Source organism: Protomyctophum bolini, assembly GCF_963924005.1.
Source record: "Protomyctophum bolini genome assembly, chromosome: 6".
In the NCBI taxonomy this organism is placed as follows: Eukaryota; Metazoa; Chordata; class Actinopteri; order Myctophiformes; family Myctophidae; genus Protomyctophum; species Protomyctophum bolini.
Genome location: NC_137867.1, coordinates 26555750 through 26575168, shown reverse-complemented (window position 1 = coordinate 26575168; position 19419 = coordinate 26555750). Strand labels below are relative to the sequence as shown.

At 40.9% G+C, this 19419-nt stretch overlaps 1 protein-coding gene across 1 annotated transcript in view; it reads left to right on the top strand.

Moving 5' to 3' along the window:
- Window positions 1-19419, top strand: part of pnpla7b (patatin-like phospholipase domain containing 7b) — a 33268-nt gene that overhangs the window by 1499 nt on the left and 12350 nt on the right. The window contains exons 3-23 of the mRNA XM_080766476.1: window positions 500-574; window positions 758-839; window positions 1348-1427; window positions 1989-2083; window positions 2332-2472; window positions 3653-3812; window positions 4672-4752; window positions 5292-5420; window positions 7019-7099; window positions 9324-9462; window positions 9922-9969; window positions 11234-11307; window positions 11962-12123; window positions 13032-13109; window positions 14370-14575; window positions 14783-14914; window positions 15335-15458; window positions 16842-17031; window positions 17469-17618; window positions 17963-18026; window positions 18150-18318. Of these exons, the coding sequence (XP_080622602.1) occupies window positions 500-574; window positions 758-839; window positions 1348-1427; window positions 1989-2083; window positions 2332-2472; window positions 3653-3812; window positions 4672-4752; window positions 5292-5420; window positions 7019-7099; window positions 9324-9462; window positions 9922-9969; window positions 11234-11307; window positions 11962-12123; window positions 13032-13109; window positions 14370-14575; window positions 14783-14914; window positions 15335-15458; window positions 16842-17031; window positions 17469-17618; window positions 17963-18026; window positions 18150-18318 (2460 nt within the window). The remainder of the gene's footprint in view (window positions 1-499; window positions 575-757; window positions 840-1347; window positions 1428-1988; window positions 2084-2331; window positions 2473-3652; window positions 3813-4671; window positions 4753-5291; window positions 5421-7018; window positions 7100-9323; window positions 9463-9921; window positions 9970-11233; window positions 11308-11961; window positions 12124-13031; window positions 13110-14369; window positions 14576-14782; window positions 14915-15334; window positions 15459-16841; window positions 17032-17468; window positions 17619-17962; window positions 18027-18149; window positions 18319-19419) is intronic.

Here is a 19419-nt window from a genome sequence, read left to right as displayed (position 1 = left end):
TAGTTCACAGGGGAGGTGTTGATTTGACGATTGTCAATGATTAGGTTAGGAGATCGTGGGTTTGGGGGGGGGGGGGGGGGGGGTTACGGCCCACAGTTTCTGAGCAGACAACATTTAGATTACTTGTAGTCAATGGGTCCTCACAATGCTATTGGAAATGTGTTAAATGTGTTATTTGTATTGAAACCATTTAGCATACATTTAGTTAGCATACAGCATTGGATTAGATTCATAATAATATTGTATGTAATCCGAGGGGTTATATCACAAAAGAAAATGCCATGTAGCCGAATACATACACAACACAACCCTGCCCATAGGATGAATTTGTTTTGTGAATACTTATTTATACATGTTATTAAATTAATAAATGCTGTCTGTCCGTTGGATCCCTTTGCTTTACACAGTAAAATCCTCAGTCTTAATGTAACTCTGAAGATATTAGCCTATAGTTCTATACCATGTGGCTGACTTCCTGTTTCTGTGGTTGATGTTGCAGAGCTTGCTTCCTTATGGTACTCAGATCAAAGTCAGAGTGCAGCAGTTTGTGGAGGAAAGGACTGAAACTAATATGGTAACAAAATACATTCTTTCTTTTTCACTGAGAGAAAACAAAAACGGTATTCCAAAATACAATGAATCAAATCGATATTTCACATTGAATCTCTCATTATTATCTATTAGAGTGGTTGTTTAGTCTTTCTCATTGGTTTTTGATTATTTATATTAATCAAAATGCTTTTTGTTTTTCTCACAGTTGACTGCTGTGCTAATTGGAGCAGGGGCCATGGTCTCTCTTATTGGGGTTATTGTCTTTCTCCTCTACAGAAGATACAAGAGTCAGTATAACTTTTTTTGCCTTTACATTTTTATTGAGAGAAAGTGAGAAGCTGTACTCATTTACTGGGTTTAGTTATTGGTCAGTTGAGGACAGGTCAGCTAAGCCCAAAGCACCTTCATTGTGGGGCGATTCTTTTTTTAATGTAAATGTATCAAGAGTAAACCTACAAAAAGTGCCATCCTTACTACAGTAAGTGTAACGAAGAAAAGATGGACATAATGTGTTTGAATGTTTGACAGTGAATATAAGTTATGGAACCACTTACTTATAACAGGTTTCATGTAAATGAATTGTTATTGTGACTAATGTATGATGTTAATCGAATAGGCTATAACTAACATTAGCTATCCAAGTGTCCAGTGCCGAAAATAGTGGATCGACAAGCTCACAAGATGTTGCCTCGCTTAAATTATACAGGATTGTACAATGGAGTATAAATGAGATATTACTGTAAGTAAGACACAAACTCAACCATAACAACATGTTGTTTCTTTGTTGTGTTTCAGAGGGGCAGGCTGACACACCACACTATCGTTTCAGGAAGAGAGACAAAGTGATGTTCTATGGAAGGAAGATAATGAGAAAGGTGGCCTCTCTGCACACTGCACATAATTCCTAATCGTAATATGTATTTGAAACGATATTTTTACATCTTTGTATCCACACACACACACACACACACACACACACACACACACACACATTACATTGCTTTGTGTTGTTGCACATGATGCAGTGATAACCCAACATTAACACTGGACTATCAACATATTACATAGACTTATTGAATATTAGATATTGCTGAACATTTATTCAGATAGTGGAATAAACATTAAACAGCAGACAGATCTTTTCATCCATATATAATATATAGCTCTACATTCAGTCCCTCCGACATTTCTTTTGGTTCTCATATCTCTGATTAGTTTAATTCATGTTATGCCCAAAACACAATCATGATTACTTATAATATCTATTAATCAAATAATCTTGAGCACATTTCTTTTAAAATAATTATTCTGTTGTATATTTATTTTGTATAACATCATCAGCAACGAATCATTGTGAAATATTTCAATAGATTTGTTCTTCAATGGTGTTGAATAAACATTGAATGTGAACAAATAGACTTTTTGTGTTGCTGCAGGTTCAGACCCTATCATCAAACTCTATCTCCGGTCAAAACTCAGCCTCTCGGCCGCGTGTCAGGAAGAGAACTAAAGTCCTGTCTATAGCTCACAAGTAAGTCCCTATTCTGTAATGGCCATCCAGGCGGAGGCCTATGGCTAATGTAAACCAATAATTTTGATTTGTGTCTGTTTTGCACACATTTCTTTAAATGGCGTAGCCAAGCAAGCCACCAAGGTGTGTGTGTGTGTGTGTGTGTGTGTGTGTGTGTGTGTGTGTGTGTGTGTGTGTGTGTGTGTGTGTGTGTGTGTGTGTGTGTGTGTGTGTGTGTGTGTGTGTGTGTGTGTGTGTGTGTGTGTTAGGATCTTACGTATCCGGAAGGAGCCAACCACCCTTCAGCCCAAGGAGCCTCCTCCCTGTCTTCTAGAAGCTGACCTGACTGAGTTTGATGTCCAGAACTCTCACCTGCCCTCTGAGGTGTTGTACATGCTGAAAAATGTCAGGTAAGATAACTTTTGATTCAAGCTTTCTTTTTTTCCTTTTTTGTTTTGATAGAAGATAGTAAGACAACTGAGGCTAAGAACGTTTAATTGGCATCGTCCCCTGTCAAACACATTTGTAGGTGTGGTCTGGTAGGAAACTGCTTTCTTATGCACAGAGAGAAATGCTTGCATGTAGACCAGCTATTTAATGACGGAACAGATATTTATTTTCATACAATTTGCTGTTCATTACTGGGATTAAGATGGGTGGGTTCACAATGCGAGCCCACTGATTGTAATCAAAATCCTTAAATTTGGCTCCGGGTAGAAGACGGAGTTAAGCAATTGAAAATGGGATTGACATTCACAATTGGAAACGCAGTCTTGCCCTCAATGCAGTACCCGCATACCTGACTAACTACCTCAAAAAAGTGAGTGACACCCACAGCCACAACAATAGAGGGAGCGTGAACAACGATCTGGTACCACCCACTTTCAAAACAAATACGGGTAAATTATCCTTCTACAACATGGCTACCCAGGTGTGGAATGCCCTGACCCCCTCCCTCAAAAAATCACTTACATATTTTAAAATAGGCCTGAAAATCCACCTTTCAGCAGGACCAAGGGAGAGGAAATGATCCTTCCCCCTTAAACAAGTGATCATCCCCCCCCCAACACACACACACACACTCTGTACATAGTTTTTTTTTTCTTTTCCTGAAATTATTTAATTAAAAAAAAAATGTAATTGATGATATTGAATTTTGTTGTTATATTAATCAACTGCAGTGCACAAGACGGCTCGCTATGTAGTATGTGTCTCCTGGCATGATCACAGAAGCATTATTTATATGCTCACAGACCACTATTTCCTCCCCTTAGGGAGTCGGTATAATAGTGCTTTCCAGGTTTGTGTGAACACAAACATTAAAGCTAAAAGTGAAGACAGAAAAGTGAGGATGCAAATTGTGATTGGCCGGAAAGACATTTGTGATGATTTGATTGGTTGAGCACGAAATGTGATGTATAACTATGTATGGTGATAAGAGCGCCCCTCACTCAATCACACGGGTGTGATTGTTTTGTTGAATTTGAGAAAACTGGAAGTATGTCTAGCACTCAATTTAATCAAATTGACTTTCTTCAGCAGCCATAATGAAAGTTTTACCATGATTATTATGTTGTGTGTCATGACCAGGGTGCTGGGTCATTTTGACAAGCCCCTGTTCTTAGAGCTGTGTCGTCACATGGTATCGATCCAGTTACACCAGGGAGAGGCACTCTTCCGTCCCGGGGACCTAGATGACAGCATCTATGTTGTTCAAGATGGCCGAATAGAACTCTGGATCCACGAGAGTGTAAGATGTTCTGGCTCATACACTCGTTCAGTATATGTCATATCACGTCATAGTACATATGTATAGCATAGTAGTTTATATGTATAGTTTCATTATATGGATATTCCACTGTTACTTTCTTAGCTTACGCATGTTTCATGATAAATGTTTTTATGTGATGTATTCCCATGCTTTTTTTGTTCTTGCTTAATGTAAGTCGCTCTGGATTAAGAGCGTCTGCTAAATGCCTAAATTGTAAATTGTAAATTGTATATGTATGCATTAATCATCCTAGAACCAGTAGTGATGGAAATTGTGCTGATGTGACTGTGTGATTGATTGTAAGATGTTATATATTAGTATTGTAACCGTTTATATCGGTATAATGCCAAAAAGGAAAGTAAATAAAAACAAAGCGAAGCAGACAAATAACTTAAGTAAACAATACAGTAAGCACAGCTAGAAGAAAACAGCTTTGCCTTATTATTATTATTATTTTTTTTTAAACTATTTTGAAAAACATTTTTTAATAGTTCAAATAGCCGATTTTTAAATGATTTTCAAAACAGTAAAAAAAAAAAGGCAAAGAAGTTTAGGAACAAGGGAATATCTTGCGCCACCCCTTACCCCTTCATCCCTAAACTTATTTGCCATTTTTTACTATTTAGAAAAACCTTTTCAAATAGTTCAAATAGCCGATCTACAAGCTCACAACGTGTAGATGTTCAAAGTGTTATTGAACAGACAAACACTTACCTCCTTGTGATTGGTCCTGGTAATTGTATTTACTAGTATTTGCATATTGTGCTGAATGAAATTGTTACCTAAGAAAGACTGAATGTTATAACTTACATAACATATTATTTCTCTCTTGCCATAGGATGGGACAGACGTTATGGTAAAGGAAGTGCTGCCAGGGGACAGTGTCCACAGCCTGCTTAGCATCCTGGATAGCATCACTGTATGTTCATGTTGAGTAATTAGCTCATATAGTTTTTTATTATTCATTTAGAAGCAGAATAAAACAATGTCTAAATTGGCTAGGATATAGGCAAATTCTATTCTACGTGATATGATTCTTTATTGCATTACTTAGTAGACTATTATGTCAAACTATGTTGCTTTAAATTGCTACACATCTCTCCCTGCTCATTGTGCTCAATTTGTGTGCTTCACCTTTATGCACAAAATATGTAGATGTACTGTATATTCTGTAATATCATACTTACCGTATGATATTTTGATTGTGGCTGGTATCTCATGTAGGTCTGCAACCCTCGATTGTTTTATCGATTACATTTCACGATTAATCGAATAATCAAGAAGTGTGGTTATTTTATTTTATACTATGTCACACATTTTGTTTGCCTTTCGCCTATAATGATATGCCAATTTAGTTAGCAGTTATTTTTTATAATCGATTAAATGCTTTTTAAATTAACTGTTGCACCCCTAATCTCATGGCTTCTGTCTTGCTGTCCACACCTGTACATCATTCAGGGCTATCCAGCACCTTACAAGACTGTGTCTGCCAGGGCAGCCAGCCCCTCCACCGTGCTGCGACTCCCCGCCTCAGCCTTTGAGTCTGTCTTTGAGAAGTACCCTGAGACTATGGTTCGCGTTGTCCAGGTAAAATGATGATTTCACTAGTAAGAAATTACACCTATTAACGATTTTGTATTTAAACGAAATGAGATGAATGTGAAACGGGATGAGATGGTAGGTGGGGGCGTAGTCTCTCAGGAGCTGATTGCCATCGTTGCTCTATTCGGGGAGCAGTCGGTCGTCTCTGCCCCCTTGGGTTCCCAGAGAAATAGATCATGGTAAATAAAAAGAAGGTACGGATATCTACGTCATTTTCACTATCCAGCATTTCCAGCTGGCATATTCGTTGCACTGGGAGTCAACGAGGGACGGGTGGATCAGATTAGAACAAACACTATTGCGAGTGCGACCTTTGTGAAAGGTCCGGACCGGTACTCGGCCCAGGAAAATACAAGAAGGCATATCACACATTGTTTTCTGCTGTATTGCTTTTCAGTGTACGTTTATTGAGCTATCGAAAGAGCAAAAGTACGTTTTCTAAACGTACCAACCTGTCTTCTTTTATATTCCTGAACATATTAATTGACAAAGGACACAATCGTTGTTCACAAGCTGGTCCAGCCCACTGCATTGACTCCAATGTATTATACCAAACGTCCGGTTCCAGTTTTGCCTCACATGCGCGCCAATGGGGCCTGCCCGCCCGGCCCGTAGGCTTTCTGTCATAGCCTTGGACAAAAGGAGGAAGAGTGAGAACAGAGGAGGAAGGGGGAGTTTGGGGTGGGACAGGACGTGAAGCAGAACAAAAAGGCAGTTGAGTGATCACAGGTTTATTTATACTGTTTGCAGTGCAACAATGATTGGCTGTGGTGCATTGAGGCAGGTGTGTAGTACTATAATGGTGATTGTGAACGGGGAGTGGCTGATAAGTGAAGGCAGATATGGTAGATAAGGAGATGATTGTGAACGGGGGAGTGGCAGTGATAAGTAGGGTTGTCTCCTCCACTCCTGAACTTGTGTTGATCACAACTACATTAATAGAGCCCATCTCTGATGAATAGACTAGGCCCGGGTATATTATACTATTACTATTACCAGTGTTGTGGTAGTAGTTCAGCATGTGTCATTTTGTGATTAACCTTTTTGCCAGACCCTGTGGGCCTTTCCTATCCTATTATGAATCTATATTATTATTATTTTTTAAAGATATCTTTGGGGCTTTTTCTGCCTTTATTTGAAAGTGTACAGTAAGTTGACAGGAAGTGTGGAGAGAGATGGGGAGTGACGCGCAGCAAAGGTCGTCGGGATCGGGAGTCGAACCCGCGACACGCTGGATTAGCAGCCTAGGTGCCCAGACTGCTAGGCAGTCCCTGGCCTGAATCTATATTATTTAACCACTTAGACCCTATAATATAAGATTTTGTATAATTTTATAGGGTCTATATATATATACGGTATAATTATAAAAAAATATAATAATATTGAATCCCTGCAACAAGCAATGTGTCTATTTCCACTATCATGGTCTTGAAAAATACCATAACTGCTCAATTTTGTCGAGTGTGTCTGGATAAGAGAAGGTTTACAATGTAAAATATAAATGTAATATGATATGATATTTTCAGTTTTTCACATTGTGTGCGAGTTGTTCATCGGTATTCATCTTCTTCCTTCGGGTATAGATCATCATGGTGCGGCTGCAAAGGGTGACGTTTCTGGCCCTCCACAACTACCTGGGTCTGACCACTGAGCTCTTCAACCCGGTACAACACTAACCTACCTTACACAACACTAACTTACCTTACCCCACACCATTCAACCCGGTACAACACTAACCTACCTTACACAACACTAACTTACCTTACCCCACACCATTCAACCCGGTACAACACTAACTTACCTTACACAACACTAACTTACCTTACCCCACACCATTCAACCCGGTACAACACTAACTTACCTTACACAACACTAACTTACCAGTTACCCCACACCATTCAACCCGGTACAACACTAACTTACCTTACACAACACTAACTTACCTTACCCCACACCATTCAACCCGGTACAACACTAACTTACCTTACACAACACTAACTTACCTTACCCCACACCATTCAACCCGGTACAACACTAACTTACCTTACACAACACTAACTTACCTTACCCCACACCATTCAACCCGGTACAACACTAACTTACCTTACACAACACTAACTTACCTTACACAACACTAACTTACCTTACACAACACTAACTTACCTTACCCCACACCATTCAACCCGGTACAACACTAACTTACCTTACACAACACTAACTTACCTTACCCCACACCATTCAATCCGGTACAACACTAACTTACCTTACACAACACTAACTTACCTTACCCCACACCATTCAACCCGGTACAACACTAACTTACCTTACACAACACTAACTTACCTTACCCCACACCATTCAACCCGGTACAACACTAACTTACCTTACACAACACTAACTTACCTTACACAACACTAACTTACCTTACACAACACTAACTTACCTTACCCCACACCATTCAACCCGGTACAACACTAACTTACCTTACACAACACTAACTTACCTTACCCCACAACATTCAACCCGGTACAACACTAACTTACCTTACACAACACTAACTTACCTTACCCCACACCATTCAACCCGGTACAACACTAACTTACCTTACACAACACTAACTTACCTTACCCCACAACATTCAACCCGATACAACACTAACTTACCTTACACAACACTAACTTACCTCACCCCACAACATTCAACCCGATACAACACTAACTTACCTTACACAACACTAACTTACCTTACCCCACAACATTCAACCCGATACAACACTAACTTACCTTACACAACACTAACTTACCTTACCCCACAACATTCAACCCGATACAACACTAACTTACCTTACACAACACTAACTTACCTTACCCCACACCATTCAACCCGGTACAACACTAACTTACCTTACACAACACTAACTTACCTTACCCCACAACATTCAACCCGATACAACACTAACTTACCTTACCCCACAACATTCAACCCGATACAACACTAACTTACCTCACCCCACAACATTCAACCCGATACAACACTAACTTACCTTACACAACACTAACTTACCTCACTCCACAACATTCAACCCGATACAACACTAACTTACCTTACACAACACTAACTTACCTCACCCCACAACATTCAACCCGATACAACACTAACTTACCTTACACAACACTAACTTACCTTACCCCACAACATTCAACCCGATACAACACTAACTTACCTCACCCCACAACATTCAACCCGATACAACACTAACTTACCTTACACAACACTAACTTACCTCACCCCACAACATTCAACCCGATACAACACTAACTTACCTTACACAACACTAACTTACCTTACCCCACAACATTCAACCCGATACAACACTAACTTACCTTACCCCACAACATTCAACCCGGTACAACACTAACTTACCTCACCCCACAACATTGGTCACACCTACCCCTTGGTCACGGGCTCTGCGTTATTTTTTTGTATTGGAATTCCCATAGGCAAATCTTAGATCGTGTCATATAAGAAGACCTGTGAAGAAATCACATTTACTACAAGTGCTTTATAGAGCAGTAAAATTGATGTACAATACTACAAACACTACAGGCATTATTGAATTTCCAAGCAGGTGACTTGTTTTTACGTGTGACTGAATTCTGAATGTACTGCACTATACATTATACATACTGTATATCTGCAATAAAATGACTCATAGAGTATTCAATCTGTGTGTGTGTGTGTGTGTGTGTGTGTGTGTGTGTGTGTGTGTGTGTGTGTGTGTGTGTGTGTGTGTGTGTGTGTGTGTGTGTGTGTGTGTGTGTGTGTGTGTGTGTGTGTGTGTGTGTGTGTGTGTGTGTGTGTGTGTGTGTGTGTGTGTGTGTGTCACAGGAGAGCCAAGCCATTCCTTTGGTCTCCGTGGCCCATGCTGTAGGCGAGACCCATCCTCACAAAGGTTTGCGTAGACAATCCCAATCCCAGCAAGAAGACTCTGCCCCTGAAAAAGGGCCCCAGGGGTCTGCTGACACAGGTATGATAAAACACAAAACCATTTCATATTGTGTCTTGTCAATTGAGCAGTTGAGACGAATAACCAAGTCCTGAACCCTTATCCTTTGTCTCACCTGCTACTGTTAAATTACTGCTTTTTCTCTGGGGCAGCTGGTAGTGCAGGAAGTTACGTATGGAACATAAAGGTGCTTCCCACAGACTCAAGTTTTAATCAGAATCTCATCATGTCTTCCCCTTGTCTTCTCTCAAATTCCTGTCTCTACAATCACCTGCAGTATCTGAATAAAAAATATGTTTAATTAAAGCCTATATATGTTTACTTCTGTTTTGTTATAGACCGCTTTGAGCTACATTCTGTGATAGAAGGCTTTACATATATATATTTTTTTTATTCTATTACCATTTTGCAATGCAAAATTCTCAGACTGATTAGTGGTTGTTCTTCTTTTTTTTTTTACATGACATCACAACGTTCCAGAACGCAGGAAGTTTCTTCGATCTATGTCTACCCCCATGGCTGATACAGGTATAGATCTATGTCTAGCCCCATGGCTGATACAGGTATAGATCTATGTCTAGCCCCATGGCTGATACAGGTATAGATCTATGTCTAGCCCCATGGCTGATACAGGTATAGATCTATGTCTAGCCCCATGGCTGATACAGGTATAGATCTATGTCTAGCCCCATGGCTGATACAGGTATAGATCTATGTCTAGCCCCATGGCTGATACAGGTATAGATCTATGTCTAGCCCCATGGCTGATACAGGTATAGATCTATGTCTAGCCCCATGGCTGATACAGGTATAGATCTATGTCTAGCCCCATGGCTGATACAGGTATAGATCTATGTCTAGCCCCATGGCTGATACAGGTATAGATCTATGTCTAGCCCCATGGCTGATACAGGTATAGATCTATGTCTAGCCCCATGGCTGATACAGGTATAGATCTATGTCTAGCCCCATGGCTGATACAGGTATAGATCTATGTCTAGCCCCATGGCTGATACAGGTATAGATCTATGTCTAGCTCCATGGCTGATACAGGTATAGATCTATGTCTAGCCCCATGGCTGATACAGGTATAGATCTATGTCTAGCTCCATGGCTGATACAGGTATACACATGAGTAGAAAAGTCAATAAAATTATCTTCACAATCATATAATCAAACCCATTACCTTTTTGAATAAGTGATACATATTATCCACCATGCATTTGTCGTTGTCAGGTTATCCAAAAAAGGGCTGATGCAGCCTGGCTCGTGTTTGGTTACAGAGGGATATGACTAATGCCCTCCCAAGAGTTAAAACTTTGAATCCCTATCAGAGCAGCTCAGATTTGTATTTGGGTCAGTTAGGTGAAAACAGGATTCAAATCACTTCAATATCGGATCAGGACATCAAATCTAATTCAACAATATCCTTAAAATTCTTTACTTTACTTTGGCTTGCGATGATGGCAGGTCATAAACTGTAGCAGTCCTACAGCTAACAACAGGTATCAGCCCTGGGACTGATAATAACATAATATCAGTTATTATGCCCTTCTCAGTCCTTTTATCACTCCCCACCCCTAGGAGAAATTATGGTTGGTTATGTGATATGACTCGGTTGTACTGTGCATGGTGAAAAGGCCCTCTAAATAAAAATAAAACCAAACAATATTCTGACTGAACTGTGAACATTCATTTAATTTACTTTTATAGTTTAACATTATTGGGACAAATATCAGTCTGCTGAATGATCAGCATGGATGGTGAATGGTTACTGTGTTTGTTCTTCCAGGTGATACGTCAGCTCATCTCAACAAGCCAACAGTTACTATGGAGGAGACACTGCCTACAAGCTTCGTCCAAAAGGTCTGTGAGTTCAAAGGCTTATGACTGTACCACAGCCTTGCTGATGTACAGGTCTACAGGACCATTTTCACGAAAGTAGCAATATTAGCTGACCTACAAACTCAAAACGTGCCACGATGCCGGCCATGCAATGCGTTGTGAATTTGTAGATCTGGTATTTAACAAATAGTATAAATATAGATAATTATATTGTGACTAAATAATAACTATTGTGACTAAATAATATCTATTGGATGACAGGTTCTTTTATTTTCCATTTTGTGAAAAGTACTAATGGTTTTGGACGTACAACGTTTCTATCTCGGCAAAGTAATGCTGTATTCTGGGTCCTGACTTCATGAACACTGCTAGTGTGAAGGTGACATTTGATATATTGGATACAGTACTTAAAACCGTTAAAAAAAATGGAAAAGTGCTACACTAATGAATTCATTATTAGTATAAAAGCATCCAGCAAATGATACACAGCCAACTAAAAACCGATGCCTCACGCAAAATGAGTAAAAGAAGAAATGTAGTCACACACGGTTAATAGGAAAATAAATAACTTTTTAATTACATTTGTGTACGTCTTAAAAGCTTCTAACTTCAACTGTCCCAAGACGGAAATGACTTGATCAGTGATCATGTCTTACTTTCTCTCATACCCCTCAGTCTGCCAGGAAGAAAAGCGTGACTATGGTGGATGTCCCGTCTGCTGTGTACCACTACAGTGAACCTGGAGGAGGATACACCAACCACCACAGCCACTATAACAGGGTCAGCGCCATCTTCCAAGCTGCCAAGAGGGACCTGTTACAGGTCATCCAACTGCAGGTACTGTGTGGCCTGGATCTGTTTCTGCATACAGACATGTACCTTTAAAACCTGTTAAACCCCAGGGGGGTAAAGGGGGTAAATCGGAGTTAGAACCAGAGACCAATTGAGACCATTGACCCGCTGATCGCTGTTCAGAGGTGGACAGCCGCTGCCCCCGCCGGCGGGAGCAATGGGGCTTAAGAGGTTTTAAGCACTTGAACCCTAGCATCCATATTCTGGGGGAGGGGAACATTCGGCGTAAATAGCATGTCTACAACTATCTTCTACAACACCTTCACAACACTTTCATTCTAGAAATGTTTTTTTTGCTGAATATTGTGACTGTGATTGATTGAAATACACCTGGTTTTCCCCCCAGTGGATTACCATCTTCCACTGCAGTCTGAAAACACGCATATTCAGTCGGTTGGTCTGTCGGTCAACCCATTGTCCTCTGCAGCTGATTGGGGTCGCATTCTGGTCACACGCTATTGAGCAGCCTAAAGGGCCATTCACACTGAGCAGTATAACTGTAGCCGGCCAGCTGTGTTGTTGAGCAGCCTGCACCACTCAGTTCACACGAGTGTGATTATTTTTGTAGTTTTCTTGCTTTTTCATGCTGGTTATGTTACGCCGATGCACAATGTTGTACATGTGTAACACATACTGTATGCTATGTATGTTATTTAGGTAGGTGTATGCCGCTTTCTTTACCACAGACGCTACATGTTGTTTGTTATTAAGACAGATAGACTAGGTTATGTTTACCTGCTATCCTAATTACTTTGTAGCATCAACTTGTTTTCTAATTACTTTTAACTGATTATTGACTCATGCAGCTTATTTCAGTCTTGTCGTTTGTAAGTCACTCTGTATATGAGCATCCATTAATTTTGTAAACGTTATGATCCTTGTTCTTCTTTTAGGATCCAAATCTGCTGGAGGGTAGAGTCAATATACGTCAGGTGAAAGCTGGCTGTCTGTTGGCCAATCAAGGAGACCAGGTCAGTCTTGTCTTTTGAGGTGTCACAGACCATTGCTTTTCTTTATTTATGTAATGTTTTCACTTTTTGGGGGCTAATCATATTCCTTAACAATTATAAACCTGACGTGCCTATTTTGGGCAGTTTATAATAGTCAAAAACATAGCTCAGCTTGTATAGCGGCTATTTTGACTATTTGTCGTTTTAGAGCTTAACCCATTAAAACCGGGACAGCATCTGTCATTTTATACTTTGGCTAATCAAAATACCAGATCTACAAGCTCATAGCGCGTCACTTCGTGGCATTATGAGCTTTTAGATCTGCTATATCAATAAATGCACCAAGTCTCTGTGTACATGTGTATGTCTGTAATCCACGTAACTCGAGAACCCCACCTACTTCAAATCCGACACACGTGTTCACAGTTCACACCCCCACGGGGAGTGCAGTGCCCGGTGTCGAGTCCGTCGGATAGGCAGTTGTCCAGAACCAGCACAAAAGCCTCTGCACCCCTATTATAGGGATGTCCGATATTGACTTTTTTACAGATATCCGATATCCCGTTATGACTCCTAATTTCCGATACCGATATGAACCGATATGAACCGATATATACTTTTTCCAGTGGTGGAAAAAGTACTCAAAATATTTACTTAAGTAAAAGTATAAATACTGCAATATAGAAATACGCGTAAGTAAATTCTGAATAAACTTGAAATACTTGAATAAAAGTACAAAAGTATTGGTATCAAAATGTACTTGAAGTACCAAAAGTAAAAGTACTCATTATGCTGAATGTCTCATTCAAGTTTTCAAATGTATAAAAATAATTTGAAAATAGCAGATCTACAAGCTCACAATGTGTCGCTTGTAGATCTGCTATTTTCAAATGGCCGAAATATAGGGCTGAAGTATAATGTATGATTTGTAATAATAATAAAAGTAACTAGAACTGCACTCTGTCAAGTGCCTACTTGCTTGTTGCACACAAGTAGGCCATAAATGGCCTACTAGTGCGCAAGCAGAGCGCGCAAGTACTGTCGACCGCTACAAACTGTCAAATCTCAGCTTCTCTGTGAAAGAACGTTTGAAATATTGAATTATTAGGTTACTACGCACCTAGTTTTTGGAGGTAAAAAATAAGTATCGTTAAGTATGGTAAGAGACGGCTTAATATTTAAGCTTTTCAGAAAACTGTTTATTTAGAAGACATGTGTAGACTCAGGTCTTAAATGGGCTAAGTGGTTCATCTCTGCATCTCATGTCTGTATGGTACCCAGGATGTGAGCGTGGCCTTCGTGATCTCGGGGCTGCTCCATGTGTACCAGCGTATGATCGACCGTGAGGAGGACTCCCTGCTGTTTGTAGCCCACCCAGGGGAGATAGTGGGCCACCTGGCCGTGCTCACTGGAGAGCCGCTCATCTTCAGTGTCAAAGCACAGAGGGACTGCACGTTCCTCTCCATTTCAAAGGCCCACTTCTATGAGTAGGTGTTTGCATGAAAGGTGTGCGTCAATGGCGACCACATGCACAGCCATGCATATTGCATACTATAGAAGTAGCCCATGGACACTTAACGATGTCAAATAATGGCAATTATGGCAATACTGAGCGTAGCACATCTGCCTTGTGTGTGTGTGTGTGTGTGTGTGTGTGTGTGTGTGTGTGTGTGTGTGTGTGTGCACGTGCGCAGAATCTTACGTGAGGAGCCCAGGATAGTGTTGAACTTTGCCCATACAGTGGTGAAGAGGGTGTCGTCCTTCGTCAGACAGATTGACTTTGCTCTGGACTGGATGGCTGTGGAGGCTGGCAGGGCCGTCTACAGGTAGTTATGGAACTCTACATACAGTAGTACAGTAGAAACCTTTTACGGATCTATTCGGTTCCATTTCCAAACTTTCAGAATTAACAACTTAAGTCCTATATGCAAAAATAGTGGATCTGTAAATTCACAACTTGTTGGATTGTGACATGTTGTAAGCTTGTAGATCCAAATAAATCCTATAATAACATGCCCAAAATAGAGACACTACCGTACCGTACATACCTCATTCCTCATAGACTTTTCAAAAAGTATTTATTTAAAGACGTTTACGCTGCGGACAAAGCCAACTCGAGTTGTGAGAATAAACACAATGTTTTGGGCCAAACAAATAATTAGAAAGAAGAAAAAAACACCTTTTTTGTTGTTTTTCTTCTTTGTAAACTGTAGCACTCAAATGTTGTTGTTGTTTTTCCCCCTCAGACAGGGAGAAAAGTCGGACAGCACCTTTATCGTTCTCAGCGGCCGGCTGCGCTCTGTCATTGCAAAGGATGATGGGAAGAAAGAGCTGACAGGGGAGTATGGTCGTGGAGACCTCATTGGTGTGGTGAGTCCAAAATAAGTGGGTGATTTTATTTTATTCGACAAATGGTACAATCCAGGACCTATTAAATGACTAAACCATTATCTAACCAATCTGTACGGTAGAGTATGTTATTACAATATCATTAGTACAACTGCAGTTGTTGGAGGTGGAGTCCCTATACTCTTCCATTGAGAAATGTACACCCTGGTGTTGGTGGGTAGGACTGACCTACTGACTGATCATTAGTGTACACCCTGGTGTTGGTGGGTAGGACTGACCTACTGACTGATCATTAGTGAAGTTATTTAAATGTACACCCTGGTGTTGGTGGGTAGGACTGACCTACTGACTGATCATTAGTGAAGTTATTTAAATGTACACCCTGGTGTTGGTGGGTAGGACTGACCTACTGACTGATCATTAGTGAAGTTATTTGAAGAGGGGAGAGGAGACGGCGACAACAGACTTAAAACTTATGGACTGTATATAAAATGGTGGCATTTCTTCCTCAGCTTAGTGGCTTAGTGGCAATATGTATATTTTGGAAGCCAATTTTAGCCAAGCAGAATGGAATATGAGAAATCAAACAGACCTGTCTTGATCACATGACTATAGAGATCATGTGCACCGATTAGCGTGAAATTTGGATAAAATCTGAGGGAGTAAAAAATGTTTTACATAAGTCAGCCTCCTGGTGGCGCTATAAAAAGCAGATGTGAAATACAGGGCAAAGGTTTTTCCTTGGCCTCTCGGGAGTGTGCAACTGTGCATACAAAGTTTTACACAGATCGGTGCAGTTATAGTTAAAAACATGAATAGGCCATTTATAGCACCACCATGAGGCTGATTTGAGAATTGTCAAGTGGCATTTCTTCCTCTGCCTAGTGGGAATGTGCGTGCAAAATGTCAGGGAAATCACACAATGTGTTCATGATTTGCGGCATTTTGTTAGCCAATCAGGATAGAGTATGAAAAATCTGAAAGACCCGTTTCGTTTAATGGCTATAGAGTGCAAAACATACTCCCCCCATGCCTTCGGCTTGGTGGAAGCAATGAATAAACAGATGTGACAGCAGCTAGTGTTTTGGTCCCCTTTTAGGGCAAAGTCACCTTTGAGTTTGTCAGAAATCTGACAATAGTTGAAGAAGATATGCTTGATTATCAGCTAGCATAATTTAAATGTATCAAGTATGTGTGGGAATCCATTGGGAAAACTATTTCCACTGTGTTCTTTATTGAGCTGCTTTCTATTATAATATGAAACAACAAATAGAAAAAATTGCAGCTCTACAATCTCAATGCATCACATGATGCAACACGTTGTGAGCGTGTAAATCTGCTATTTTAGCAAATTGAACACTGGCTATTTATTTCCACGTCTTACTAGAATTGTCCATTGTCCAGGTTGAGGCTCTGACCCACATGAACCGGGCCACCACGGTGCATGCCGTCAGGGACTCTGAGCTGGCCAAGCTACCTGAGGGGGCTCTCAACTCCATCAAGAGACGCTATCCTCAGGTAGTCACCAGACTCATCCACCTGCTGGGACAGAAGATCCTCGGTAACATGCAACAGGTCAACGGACCATTGGCAGGTACACATGGCACTTGTAAGTAGGCCTATGTTTTGACTTATTGCAGTGGCTCAGGAGGTAGAGCGACCGTCCTTGAAATCGGAAGGTTCCCAGCTTCGATCCCCGACTCCTTCTGGCTATGTGCTATGTGTCCTTGAGCAAGACACTGTACCGCCTAAACTGCTCCCGATGAGCAGGTCCATCAGTATGTGAATGTATGTGAAATCCATTGTGAAGCGCTTTGGAGAAAGGCACTATATGAATGCAATGCCTGTGTGTGTGTGTGTGTGTGTGTGTGTGTGTGTGTGTGTGTGTGTGTGTGTGTGTGTGTGCAGTGTGTGTGTGTGTGAGCGACTTAGTGTATTCTACTGGTAAGTTAAATATAGGTGCTCTCCCTTGGCTCAAATACAATGTGCACAGCACGGCATGCAATAACATTCTCCTGGCGTCCCGTCCAGCTCGCGGCCTGGGCCTCCACACCCCCGGCAGCAAATGGGATGCAGGGAACCCAGTGTCCAACCTGGCGACTGTCACCATCCTACCCGTGTCCGACGAGGTGCCACTCACTGCATTCACTCTGGAGCTGCAGCACGCGCTCAGTGGCATCGGTACGTCCTGTATAGAGCAGAGTGACGCATTAACATTGTATTTTATCTACAGTATTTACCACTGTACAACTGTATTTAAGTACAATGTTGAGTTTTCTTTTTTCCTTTTTTCCTTTACTGGAGCATTTCCAGTTTTCAATACTTTTACTTCTACTCCATTACATGTCAGAGGCAAATATAGTACTTTTTACTCCACTACAATTATTTGAAAAATGTAGTTACTACTTACTTTGTAAGACACCAATTCAGACTCATTCAATTGTAGAGCTGCTATCTTGGCCTCACCTGGTTCACAGCTGGTTTGAATGTCTTTGATGAAGTTGCATTTGCTCATGTCTCTGCAGGCCCTACTCTGCTCCTGACAAGTGACAGTATCAAACAGCGACTGGGCTCCGCTGCCTTGGACAGGTCGGAAATTCCCTTGCAACATGTGAAATTATCAGTTGACATACACAATAATGAAACTGAAATTTGAATTGTATAGTACCTCTGCTGGCCAACATAACTCATGCCAAACCTATCCCTGTGTAGTGTCCATGAGTACCGTTTGTCCAGTTGGCTGGGACAGCAGGAGGACATCCACCGTATTGTCTTGTACCAGTCGGACCCCACCCTAACGCCCTGGACCCAGCGCTGCATCAGACAGGCCGACTGCATCATCATTGTGGGACTCGGAGAACAAGAGCCCACCGTGGGGGAGGTGAGGCCAAAGAACTTTATGTGATTTGACTTTAGATGATGAAACAACCACATTTTCTTATTTTCAATCATTTCAAATCAGTTACCCTGTAATATTAGTATAATAATAATATAATAATATTCATGTTGAACCTTGTTAGTCCGTTTAGTAAATGGACTGTAGTGGAATATGCCCGACTCTGTCTCTCTATACTCGATACAAATTCTGGCATTCCACCTACCCCTTAAGAGATGTGCACCTAAATGCCTCATCTTATTAATGTTTCCATCTGCATAAAGGCTGCTTGCCTGAAGCATAATATTGTGGCTAATAAGTGTGTGATTGGTCTACTCTACATGTGATTATTTGGCACTAGATTACTTTGTAATTAGGCTAATCAGGATAAGCAGCTATTAGAGATAATTAATGAAATACCGAAACACTATTTAGTCGTAGTCGTATTATGATTAGGATTAGTGCTATTTGATTGACGTAACGCGGCACAAATTACTCCCTTTCTGCACCTGTGAAGATGGAGTATCCGCGGTACCCAACGTAAATACCAACAACTGGGTAAGCAGGATGTTGCTGGATATAGTGCATGCATCACATGGACTGCTACATACATAGAGGCTGAACCCCTGTAAAAACAAAGCCTGCTCTCGAGTACTTTGCAAATCTTGTTTTCTGTACTCTATACCAGTGGCTCTCAAAGTAGGGTCCGGTGTTTACCCCCAGGGTTCCTTGAGGGGTCTCCAAATAGACCCATAAGAAGTTGGTAAACTTCTTGTGGGACATACCCCTGCCCACAAAGTTGTCTCCTGTGCTCCACACAACAAGTACAACGTGGAAGTGACTTGCCCTCTCTTCTTTTTATTTATTTTTTGATTCTTACTTACTTATTCATTAACTACTTAAATGGTAGCCTCGGAAACCCAAACGTTTTTATTTCCAGGGAGAAAAAAATAAGTCTGGGGCCGAGTCCACTTCAATACGGCATACAGTAGCGCAAACGTCACTCACTCTCTGCAGATTTCTGATCGTCTGCACCTTTGTTAAATTGACACACGTACTGTACATACACACACACTCCTCTCTCTCTGTCGCTCTAATGAATTAAGG